General features: G+C 50.8%; 1 protein-coding gene across 2 annotated transcripts in view; it reads right to left on the reverse strand.

The window, feature by feature from the left end:
* The window catches only part of NWD1 (NACHT and WD repeat domain containing 1), a 61,681-nt gene that overhangs the window by 39,137 nt on the left and 9,793 nt on the right, over window positions 1–12,751 (reverse strand). For both annotated transcript variants that reach the window (XM_047698685.1, XM_047698677.1), the window contains 2 exons: window positions 9,039–9,336; window positions 2,014–3,286 (listed from right to left, as the gene is read on the reverse strand). In XM_047698685.1, the coding sequence (XP_047554641.1) occupies window positions 2,014–3,286; window positions 9,039–9,336 (1,571 nt within the window). The remainder of the gene's footprint in view (window positions 1–2,013; window positions 3,287–9,038; window positions 9,337–12,751) is intronic.

The raw sequence follows: 12,751 nt of genomic DNA on the forward strand, positions 1-12,751 counted from the left end.
CTGTACCGCTGACATTTGGGGTCGGATCACCCTTGGCAGTGGGGATCGTTCTGTGCATTGTAGGGCTTTTAGTAGCATCCCTGGTCTCCGCTCACTAGATGCCAGCAGCATCACCCCCAAGCTGCAACAACTGAAAATGTCCCCGGACCTGGCCAAGCAACCCCTGGGCGCAGACCCTCCCCAGGCAAGAACCACTGGCCTAGAAGGACTCAGACCTGCCCCGAGAGCTGGAGCACCATCCCAGTGCACAGACTGCGTGGGGAAGCATGATGTCTTTCCTGGAACCTGAGGTACCTCACCACCCCTGCATGGTCCCTCCCTAAACCACCTGCCACGCCAGTCCCTGGGATGGCTGGTCCGACACCCTGCAAGGCCCTCGGCTTTACTCATTGGACCAGACGTGGGACCGAGGAGGTCGATTATTTGTGTCTCTCTGATTTTGGAATCAGGACTCAAGAAGGAGCCAGTAGGATGGTGCCAGGTCTCTGAAATGGGAGTTAATGATGCCAGTTGAAGCTTGAGGCAAGTAGAACAAAGGAAGAGTCCAGAACCGAAGCCAATGGGCAGAGAGGACCCAGAGGGCCAGAGGATGAGAAACTGTCCTGATTCTCATGGCTTTCTGGTTCCCATGACAACCCACCTCCTCCATGTGGATTGCATCAGGGTTGGCCTGAAGGTCCACCCCTTCCCCCTGGAACAGTCCACAGTCCGTCTTTGTAATCTTACAGAACTCAGGCCCAGCCTCCCCTCTGGGGGCACCAGTCACAAAATCTAGGGTATGGCGTGAGATCTGGGGTACGTCCCCCTGGAGTTAGCCATTGGGTGGGTGGTCCTGGATTCCCTGAGCTCTTCCCATGGCCTTGACACAAAGCCCTTACTTCTTACACACTTAGCATGTCTGTGCCTGACAAACAAAAACAAACAAAAAGCCACTCTCCTTGGTCAGATCATCACCATCTTGACTGATACAGGGCAAAGGACAAAGGTCTGGAAGAAAAACCTACCCATGAAACCGGAACGAGGCAAAACCAGCTAGCCCAGCATTTCTGATGATGGGCTTGAGTGCTGGTTCTGCAGCGGTGTGTCTGTTAATTGGCCTCCATCCCACCCTCCTGGGGGTCCAGAGTCTGGCTGCTGGGTGTGTGATGGACCCACTCCTCTCTCCTGCTCCTTATTTCTCACTCATCTCCGTCCCTCCCCACCATCTCTGAGCAGCAGCTCCCGACCATCATGACGTCACAGTGCGCCACCCTGAGACTTTCTCTGGGCTGAGCAGCAGGTCTAAGTATTCAGTCCTTCAAGCTCTGGAAACACACTGAAGTTGGATTTTCCTATTTGCTTTTTTGCTGATTCCCACGCGACGAGGTTGGGATGAAGTGTAGATGTGCGCTGGTGGACAATCCTTCAGAGGATTTGGCTTTAAAAGGTTTTTCTGAGCTCTCCTCATAGTATGGCGTATTAAATACAGAGCGGAGCTTGCAGATTTACGACAGGGGGAAAAAAAAATCCGTGCCTGAGAAGGGCTGAGCGTCACTCAGGTTCAACCCAAATGTGATCACGAGGAAACATCAGACCAACCCCGACGGAGAGGCTACAAACTGCCCCCAGTCCGGGTGAAGGTGATCTTATCTGAGAACCTTCTTGAGAGGGGCAGTCAGCGCATGTGGAGTTCCTACTGGAGCACCGCGGGCCCTGAGCCGGGGAGTAGTGTCCTTACAAGAGGAAAATGGGGACAGGAAGGCCCGCAGGGAGGAGGCCACAAGACGGGCAGAGGCAGTGGCCGGAGGGGTATGTCTCCTGAGCAAGGGTTGGTGGCAACGCCAGAAACGAAGAGAAAAGCCTAGACCAGCGTCCCCTCTGGTGCCTTCAGAGGGAGCGTGGCCCCGCCGACACCGTGACTTCAGACTCTGGCCTCCAGGACTATGAGAGAGGACGTTTCTATCCGGGGCCCTGAGGGGCAAATGCACACATTCTGTCCCAGTTATAAAGAGGGTGTAGACCACAGAGACTTACCGGGAAGAAGCGAGGTAGCCCAGCACGTGGGCCACCAGGAGCTGCCCGTGTGTCTGCTCCAGGCGGGTGCACAGCTGGTGCATAGCTTCCTCCGCCGTGGAGCCCAGGGGGGCAGGGATGGTGAAGGAGGCCCATTTTCGGGCCTCCTCGAAGGCCAGCCTCAGCCGCCCTGGGTGGCCACACTCTGGGAGGCTGGCCCAGACCAGCTCCCTCTGCTCCAGGCTCAGCGTCCTTCTCGAGGCTGCCAGCAGGGTCTGGATCATCTCTTGCCCTTGGTTTCCAGAGAGGGGTTTCACCTCCCAGAAGGCCTCTGGGTCTGTCAGCGTCCGTCGCAGGGTGTCTAGAACCCCCTGCTGCCCCGAGCAGGCTGAGAGGATGAGGTGAACCCTTGGCGGGCATGTGGGGGGCAGCCAGGGGACCCTCCGGGCCCGGCAGATGGAATCCACGTCATCCACGGAGTCCAGCAGGATCACAAGGGACTCAAAGTTTCGGCAGGAGACAGTGTGGAGGAGGGTGTGGAAAAGCTGGACCACCCTGGCATGGGCCTCCAGGACCTGGGCCGGGGGCAGGGGCAGCCCGTAGGCCAGGCAGAGCTGGAAACAGAGGCTCGGGAGCAGGCCCCGGGCATCGGAGCTCATCTGTGACATCCCCAGAAGCCGCAGGACGGTCACCGTCTTGCGGCCAAGCAGTCCTGAAGTTTGCTCTGCCAGCTTGCACATCAGAGCTGTCTTTCCGATGCCTGGGGGTCCAAAAAGCACCAGGGGTGAGTGGGGATGGCCGTCGCTCTGCCGGAGCCGCTGCCCTAGCTGGGACAGGAGCTCCTGGCGTCCGCAAAAGGTCCGGGTGGCCTCGGCGCTCAGCGCCATGTGGTGGCGGATCTCCTGGTAGAGCCACACCAGCTCCTGCCGGCCGGCCTCCAGCTCCCGGAGGTGCTCGAGGACCTGGTGATTCGCCCTGGCCACAAACTGCTCCCCCAGCTCCTTCAGGTACCGAGCATGAGCCTTGTTTTTGGGGTTCACCAGGTCTCGGCTCCATGGCAGGTGGTGGGTCTTGAGGACTCCAGGTTGGGTGTCAGAAATGCGTCCCTTGAGGCCACCGAGAAGGTTCTGGGCATCCGTGTCCAGGCAGCCATCTGCGAGCCGGTCCACCATCTTGAGGGCGCAGTCGTCCAGGATGTGCTTGTTGAGGTCTTGGATCTCTCTCAGGAAGACAGTCGCCCCCTGGTCTCCGTCTGTCAAGCTCAGCAGGCCCTGGTCTATCTCCCATTCGATGACTGTAAAAGGGGGGGGGGATGGGAAGAGAGCGTTGTCATCACTGTGTGCTCAGCGGCCAGAATGGAGACACTTGAAAGACATATTTGGGAGGTAGGGACCTTGGTTCTCCCACTTAATGTGTTCTGGTGTCACCTTGGCATAATCACAGATGATATGCAAACGAATGCACTCAAGTGTGTTCCAATAAAACTTTATTAACAAAAACATGCAGTGGGCCGGATTTTGCCAGAGGATTATAGTTTGCCAGAGTCTCCTGGGGTGGGGGGGTGCTCAAAAAACCCATACGGCTGGGCTCTGCCTCTAGGAGTTCTGATTCAGCAGGTGTGGGTGGGGGCCATGAGTTTGCATTTCCAAAAAGCTCCCGGGTGATGCTGAGGCTTCTGGTCCAGAGGCTGGGCCAAGAATAGCCCTGATTTAGCTATTAGTAATCAAAGAAACCTTGGTATAGGCAGCACAGAGGTTGTATGTGAGAAGAAGCCCCATCATAAAACATACCGTCAAATTCAAAAAGTTAAATACGGAGTTTCCATAGGAATTCCGCTCTAGGTATGGACCCCAAAGAGCTGAAAACATAGGCAAACAGTTATGTGTGGACCCAAATTCACAGCAGTACAATCCACGGTAGCCCAGAGGTGGAAACAACCCAACGGTCCCTCAAATGATGAGCGGATAAACACAATGTGATCTATCCCTACGAGTGACTAGTACTCAGCCATAAAAAGGAAAGTAGCCTTGATTCATGCTACAGCACACATCATGCTGAATGAAAGATGCCAGACATAGGAGGCCCCACACGGTCTGGTTTCATGTACACGAAACATTTAGAACAGGCAAAGCCATAGAGACAGAATGCAGACTGGTAGTTGCGGGCGGCTGGGGGAAAGGGAGGGAGAGTGGCCGTTAATGAATACAGAAATTCTCTGGGGGTGATGGAAATGTTCTGGAACTAGATAGAGGTGGTGATTGTACAACATCGTGAATGCATGAAATGCCACCGAAGCATTTATTTTAAAATGGTTAATTTCATGTCATGTGAATTTCACTTCAATTAAAAAAAAATCCAGTGTTGTCGGTTTTGGGTGCCTCTGTCATCACACATTCCTTCAACAAACATTTACTGAGCTCCCACTTATACCAGTCTCTGCTCTCCATACTGGGGCATCTAGCAGTGAGAAAAATGCCCAAAGGTCCTTGTTGCCTTTGTGGAGTGGTTGTTCTGGTCTTAGTGAATAAATGGACAGACAGCAGAAGAGAGTATCTGCCTGTCCTGGGCAAAGTAGGGCAAGCAGGGCATTTGAGGTCACAGAAAGTTGCTTCGAAGGCATGGGGGCCAGGGAGAAAGTTTTTTTTTTTTTAAGATTTTATTTATTTATTTGACAGAGATCACAAGTCGGGAGAGAGGCAGGCAGAGGGCAGGGGAGGGGAGGAAGCAGACTCGCCACTGAGCAGAGAGCCTGACACGGGGCTCCATCCCAGGACTCTGGGATCATGACCTGAGCTGAAGGCAAAGGCTTTAACCCATTGAGCCACCCAGGCACTCCCAGGGAGAAAGTTTTTAATGAGCCTAGAGGCTGAGAGCAAAGATCAGCACACTTTTCTGCAAAAGGTCAGATAGTGAATATTTTAGGTGTCCCAGGTCGAATGGTCTCCGTTACAGCTTTTTAACTCTGCTGCTGTAGCGTGGAAACAGCCATAGACAACATGCAAACTAATATGTGGAGTGTTTCCAATAAAACTTTATTTATGAAAACAAGCAGTGGGCCGAATTTTGCCTTTGGGCCCTGGTGGGGCTGACCCCTGTCCCAGAGCATGAAGCGGCTGCCCTGAGGACCCGTATTTTCCAGAGCCAAGAGCAGACACTGATTTCTCCTTGGAGACCACTGTTTTGAAATAGCAGCCAGACCTGAGGAGTTATTTTTTAAGCGGCCCTGGGCTCAGCAGAGGCTCCCAGGTCTCTGGAGCTGAGTGAGTCAGGCTCCCTTGGAGATAGGATTTGGTCTCAGAGCCAGAGATAAGGGCCCCTGAAAAGCCTTCCTTGGAGTGACACCACACCCCTCTCAGGCCCTTGGATGGAAGTCAGGGATAAAGGCAACTAACTGTCCTGACTTGGGATCCTTCTGGAACACAGCTCGGCATTAATCAATGCAAGACCATCTACTCCGCCCCTGTGACCAAGGTCACAGATCTATGTGACCTTGGTCAAATCACTGCATCTCTCTGAGCCAGTTTCCTCTCCCGTAACTTGGGTATCCTAGTTTAACCTTTTTTTGTTTTGTTTTGTTTTTAAGATTTTATTTATTTGTCAGAGAGAGAGAGAGAGCATAAGCAAAGGGAGCAGCAGGTAGAGGGAGAAGCAAGGTCTCTGCTGAGCAAAGAGCCTGGTCCTGGGACTTGATCCCATAACCCCGGGATCATGACCTGACCCGAAGGCAGATGCCCAGCTGACTGAGACACCCAGGGTCCCTGTCCTAGTTTAACCTTGATGAGACAGCTGACAGGATCTTCTATGAAGCAGTGCTTGTGGAAAGCTGAGCTCGATATGCGGAAGGAACAAAGCCAATCCCCAAAAGTTGCAGACTGTGTGATCCCATTCTATAACATCATGAAATAATAAATTATAGGGATGGAGACAGATGACTGGTTGCCAGGAGCTGGAGACTGAGGGGAGGGCTGGGTGTGACCCTAAAAGGGTAGTGGGGGGGGGTGTCTTTGCAGTGAGGAAATAGTCCCACGTATGAACTGTGGCAGTTATCCGAAGCTACACAGGTGTGAAAATTTCTTAGTATGACATACACATGTGCGCATGCACACATGCAAATGCATGTTTGTAAAAGTGATGCTTTGTCTGGGGCGCCTTGGTGGCTCAGTCCGTTAAGTGTCTGCCTTTGGCTCAGGTCATAATCCCAGGGTCCTGGGGTCGAGTCCCGCATCCGGCTCCCTGCTCCTTGGAGAACCTGCTTCTCCCTCTGCCTCTCTTTCTCTCCCTCTTATGAATAAATTAATAAGATCTTTTAAAAAAAAGTGATGCTTTGGTTGTCACAATATCCACTTTTTGGTTATACTATTGTACTTTAGTTTTGCAAGATGCTACCTTTGGGAGAAACCGGGTGAACGATACATGGAATTACTTTCTACCTTTTCTTTTTTTTTTTTTTTCCCTCGCAACTTCCTGTGACTCTCTATTTCCAAATAAAAAGGCTGAAAAGAAGAAAATTGAAAAACGGGCCTGGAGATATGCTCTGAAGACACTGTTGCTAGCATGGCTTTGTGCTTTCTGCTACTTTTACGAGTTTCTGTTTGTTCCTTCAAGTGGGAATTCTTTTTGTTTAAATCTGTTTATTTTGAGAGAAAGAGAGGGAGAGAGCACAGGAGAGGGGCAGAGGGAGAGAGAGGGAGAGAGGGAGAGAGAGAGAATCTCAAGCAGTCTCTGTGTTGAGTGCAGAGCCTGCACAGGGCTCGATTTCAAGACTTTGAGATCATGACCTGAGCTGTAATCACGAGTTGGACGCTTAACTGACTGTGCCACCCAGGCGCTGCTCAGGTAGGAATTCTTAATGGGCTAAGTCTGATCGTATGAGATCATGGCTGGGACTAGGTCACAGGACAAGATCCCCACAGCAACTCCGTGATGTACTACCTCGGACTGGTTCCATTTTACACATGAGGAAACTGAGGCTCTGAACCTGCCAGAAGTCAGTACAGCCAGGAAAGGGCAAGGCTGACCGGCAAGTCCAGGTCCATCCCAAAGCACAGACCCCAGACGCTGGCTACAGTCCCAATGGCAGGTATCGCCATGAAAGCAATTAGCACAAGTCACAGAGCAAGGCATAGCAACGTGGCAAGCACTTAATAAATGGGAGCCAAGGGGCGCCTGGGTGGCTCAGTGGGTTAGGCCGCTGCCTTCGGCTCGGGTCATGATCTCGGGGTCCTGGGATCGAGCCCCGCATCGGGCTCTCTGCTCAGCAGGGAGCCTGCTTCCTCCTCTCTCTCTGCCTGCCTCTCTGCCTGCTTGTGATCTCTGTCAAATAAATAAATAAAAATCTTAAAAAAAAAAATAAATGGGAGCCATTAACATTTTAGTCAGATAAACCCTGTATTCAAAATTGATATGTCACTCGTCGTCTTAAACCAAGTACTGGGTTAGCCTCTCCTGGGATGTCAGGTGGGCAGCAGGTAACCCTGATGTGATGGGATACAGAAGGAACTTCACCTCCATGGTCTTCCTCCAGGAAACTTACAGCCCCCTCCAAGCATGAGGGGAGAAAACACCAGACAAGCCCAGACTGAGGGACATTCTGCAAAGGATGTGGCCAGCACTCCTCAAAATGATCAAAGTCACGAAAAACAGGGAAAGGCTGAGACACTGTCACAGTCCAGTGGAGCCCAAGATATGACAACTAAGCTCATGTGAGAACCTGGACGGGATCCTGGGGCAGAAAAACATTAACGGGAAAACCCATGGACTCTTAGTAAAGGCTGGAGTCTAGTTACTCGTCATGGCTGATGTTAATTTCTTACTTCCGGCAAATGCACTGTGGTCACATAGGATGTTAATTTCTCTGTGTGAAGAACATACAGAGACTCTGTACTTTGTGCAAATCTAAAATTAGCCCCAAATAAAAAGCTGATTTTTAAAAATTGATATGTCATTACTAGAATTAATATATATAATAGATAATTAACATATTTTAGTACAATTAAAATCCTATTGGCATAAATTACTACATTCCATATCTTGAAACACATCAATGTGTTTAGTATGTTCATAATATAAATCCATATATTTAATATGTGGACCAAATGAGTTCATGTTTTTAATATTTTTGGTAAGAGAAATTCATATGCTATAGTTTTGGTGCTATAAATGGGCATATCTGATACTACCAAACTTGTGAATGATCATGATCTGTTTCTTGCTGGCAGGAAGCAGTGGGGAAATGGCTTGACAACATTGCCATTTTTTTTTTTTAAAGATTGATTTTAGAGAGAGAGAGCATGAGCTGGAGGAGGGACAGAGGGAGAATAGCAGGCTCCACGCTCAGCACATAGCCCGACACAGGGCTTCATCTCAATACCTCGTGATCATGACCCCAGCTGAAACCAAGAGTCGGACACTTAACCGGCTGAGCCATCCAGGCACCCTGGAAACACTGCATTTTTAGAAAAATCTTTCTGGTAGCCAGTGTGGGGGATGGAAGAACCAGAGGTTGAGGCTAGAGGTGGGAGGTAAGAGGCCAGATGGGAGCTGGGTGATGGACTCTGGTCAAATCCCCATTCCCCACCTCAGGTGAAGGAGACCCCTTCTTGTGCCTCAGTTTCCACCTCTGAGGCAGGGGCAGGGAGGCTGGAGGACTCAATGTCCCCAGCAGAGGCTGGTTCCCAGGCTGAACATAAGGTGACCCCTGTTCCAGTTTTTCCTGGACTATCTGGGTTTAGTCCTAAAAGTCCCGGACAAACCAGGATAGTGGTCATCTTAGAAGCCTTCCCCCAGGGCCAGGAGTCTCCCAGGGAGAAGAGGAGAGGGAGCTGGAGGGGGAGAGAAAAGGAGGGTCCTAAGAGACAGACAATTAACCGGGACATGGGTGAACTCTGGGATCAAGACAATACCCTCATGCAGAACCAGGGACACAGGAGCTGGGCTGGGCTAGCATTTACAGAAGGGCAGGCTATGGCATTTGGACAGTATGCGATGTGGGTATTTGAATGCTTGGCGCTTCCTGTGGACCCTGAGGGGGGTCCCGGCAGCCTCACCTGACCAGTGGTAGTGGACCCACTGCTCCTGGGTGATGAGGCCCAGCCTCCGAGCCTCCTGGGCTCCGGAGCGCAGCACAGAGGTCAGTGTGGCCTCTTCGGGCCCGTGGGCCTCCGTGGTGCCTAGCGCCTGCAGTAGGTAGGTGGGTGGCACTGAGTTCTCATCCCTTCGGAAGCGTCGAGCCACCAGCTCCAAGTCCCGTGGCCTGGAGGTCAGCTGGGCTCTCAGAGCTTCCCACTCCTTCTCCTCGATCAGTGTGGGGACTGGACAGGGGCCATACTGGTCACCTAAGAGGGCCTGGCAGAGAGAGGGCACAGGTTCAAATCTTGGCTTGGGTGCTTAGCTCTATGACCCTCAGCGAGAGGCCCTGAGCCCCCGACATGCCACGCTGATGGGTACATTAAGAAGTCCAGACTAGAGCCTCAGAGCACCTGCATGTGAAAGTCCCTGAGAGCAAGGGACATCGGACAGGTGCATTTTGAATCTGATCATGCCTAAGCATCAAGGAATCTTTTGCTGGGAAAACCCTCCATGGAAGCCGAATGATGGGCCCCAAAGATAACCAACCCTAATCCCTGGCCCCTGTGAACACCTTATATGGAAAAGGGTTTTGATGGTTATTTTTAGGTGTCAGTTTCCCCGGGATGAGGGAGGCCCAGGTCACTGGTCAAGTATGCTTTCTGAATGTGCCTACGGCAGTGTCTCTGGAGTGAGGCAGACGGCCCTCCCTGAGGCAGGGGACACTATCCAATCCACCAGGGGCCCCAAGAGGACCCAAAAAACCAAACCCAAACCAAACCAAACCAAAATGAAAGTGAGGAACGCTGAATTCCCTCTCTCTGCTTGAGCTGAGACATACGTGGTCACCCGCGCTTGGCCATCAGCACTCCGGTTCTCAGGCTTTGGGACTCAGATCAGGACTTGCATCACCAGCCCCCCCGATTATCAGGCCCTACAACTAAATGACACCACCTGCTTTTTGGGTTCTCCCGCTTATAGACTGAAGATGGTGGAACTTCTTGGTCTCCATTAACGGTGTGAGCCAATTCCTGTCACAAATCTCCTCCTATGTCTCTCTCTATATATATCCTCTCAGTTTTCTCTGAAGAACCATGACTAGCACCAAGGTCTTTGCAGATGTGATTAAGTGAAGGATTTTGAGCTGGAGAGATTATCTTGTATTATTGGAACCCTAAATGCAACCCCAAGGGTCCGTAATAAGAGACAGGCAGAGGGAGAGAAAAGCTACAGATTCTCATATGTAGGCACTGGCTTGTCCCAGAAATAAAGCCATGGCAAGAGCTAAGGCCTCCATTGGCCCAGCTCAAATCTCATGCTATGATGTGGTCCCCGGGGGCAGGTGGGTCTCAAAGATACAGGGTGGACCCTGCTTTTATTTAGAGTTAAGGACTGAGCTGAAGAATAAGACATGAGAAAAGATGCACTGGTCAGAGTGCTTTTTAGACAGAGGGGACAGCACATGCAAAGGTCCTGTGGCAGGAAGTGGTTCCAAAGAGCTAGAGCAGGAAAGCTGGGGTGAGGGAGGGGCTTGAAGAAGGGGCAGTGGTGAAACATAAAGCCATCCCTGTGTTCACTTTGGCAGCACATATACTAAAACTGGAACAAAACAGAAGGTCATCCCCGTGGGCAAGATTTTGCAGGGGCTGGGGGTGATAAGGTCCTAAGACTTTGGTCCTTTTTTTTTTTTTTAGACTCTAGTCTTAATGCTAAGAACCTAGGAGGCCGTCTCTCTGCCCCAAAAGAAGATACAAACCGGAATGCTAGAGAATTAGGCTAGAGGAGGTCTAGGACCCCGAGCCTGACATCTTGAGTTTCATCATAAAATGGAAGTAATCACCCTTCCCCTCTTCACTGGCTTGTAGCAGAATATTCTAGGGGTGTGCACTGGGAAACCTGGATGCACGGAGCCTGTGATGATGGGAGGTTGAACACGAGGCCACTCTCTGGAGGCCTTTCCCAGAGCGTCAGTCTTGGAGCAGTGAGGGAAGTTGGAGAAGCCTGCCGACAACAAACCACAGATCTTAGGAGGGAGACAAGGTGGAAAGTGCTCCCGCCTGAGGGACTGGAGCAAGAAGAGAAGAGCTTGAAAGAAAAAGGTCAGAAGCCATCAGGAGCAACTCTCTGGAGACGCTGGAGATGCAGGGGACCCAGGAGAGCCAGAACCTCTAAAGGAAGTACCTGGGGAGCTGTCCTCTGCTACTCATGCTGCCTAATGACTTATTTACCAGAGAGACGCCTCTCCAAGGGCCGCAGCACAGCTCTGATCTCCACGGGAAGACCCCCCACTCGGAGCCACTGAAGGAGAAGGATGCCGTGACCATTGGGGGACAGAGGGGAGATGCCTGGTTCAAGAGCAAAGCAGGAAGCTGGTAGAGGTCAGCCGGCAGCCCAAGGAGCCCTTTTGGAAGGAAGAGCAAGGTCCCTGGGCCAGTCGGGCCTGGGAGAAGCTCAGAGATCATCATCCCGTCCCCCATGCCACTTGGAAGCTGCGTTGTGCTTTTCACTGCCTGCAATATGGGTTGCAAAATCGAATTCCTCCTGGAGTTCTTTTTTTCCCCATCGCCCATTTCTCTTTAGAAAATTTCTTTTCTTCCTTTTTTTTTTTTTTTTTTGAAACTCTACAAAATGATTGATCGTCGAGCTCATTTGGAAAACTAAATTGGAAGGTTGGGTGTGGGGGGGAATGCATGAAGGAGATACATGAGGAGGAGGGGAGAGCCCTCCAAACCCTAGGATGCCTTTGAAAGCAGTAATAATTGAGGCAGAGGGGTTCAAAGGGCACCAACTTCCAGTTACAAGATAGACAAGGACTAGGGATGTAATGTACAACACAAGGACCACAGTGGACGCCACTGCACATGTATTTGAAATCTCTTGAGAGTTCTCATTACAAGGAAAAAACCCATCTTTTCCTTTCTCTCTCTCTCTCTTTTTATTGTATCTATAGGAGATGATGGATATTAACTAAACTTACTGTGGCCGTCCTTTCATAATACAATCAGTCGAATCATTAACACTGTCCGTCGGAAACTTACACGTTGCTGGATGGCAAAAACATCTCCATAAAACTGGGAGAAGGAAAAAAAAAAGCGGTGCCAACAGACAAAGAAAAGCATAGAGCAAAAGACTGAAAAAGGAAGCTTGAGTCTATCGATCGAACTTCACACATAATAAAGAAAGCTTCTCACACGTGTTGGTGCTTAGTTTCTTCAGGGGGTCTCATCTCATTTATCTACCTCTAAATTTGCCTCGTGTGCTTTGTAGGGACTGGGTTAGCCAGGGCGATTCGGAAGCCAAGCAGCCCTCACATACTTCTCTTTATTTCCCTAGAAAGCGGCTTTTATAATGGGGATCACTCCTACGCTCTCCTTTGTCTCCTGGAGAGGTTCTGAGGGGGGGCGGAATTTTCTTTTTATTCAGAACTTCTCAAAGCTTCTTTGTGTCTAAGGTGTTTTGGGCAAAGATACTTTCCTAACTTTTTCCCTCTATACATTTTAGGACAGAGGTCAGCAAACTTTTCTGGGAAAGGTCAGATAACCAATCTTTCCAGCTTTGCAGACCAGGTAGCTTCTGCCACAACTATTCGGGTCTCTGTGTCTAGCTGGAAAGCAGCCATGGATGATATGTGAATGAAGGAGTGTGGTTGAGTGCCAATTAAGCTTTATTTACAAAAACAGGCAATGGGCCAGAT

This window comes from Lutra lutra, chromosome 1 (genome assembly GCF_902655055.1).
Source record: "Lutra lutra chromosome 1, mLutLut1.2, whole genome shotgun sequence".
NCBI lineage: Eukaryota > Metazoa > Chordata > Mammalia > Carnivora > Mustelidae > Lutra > Lutra lutra.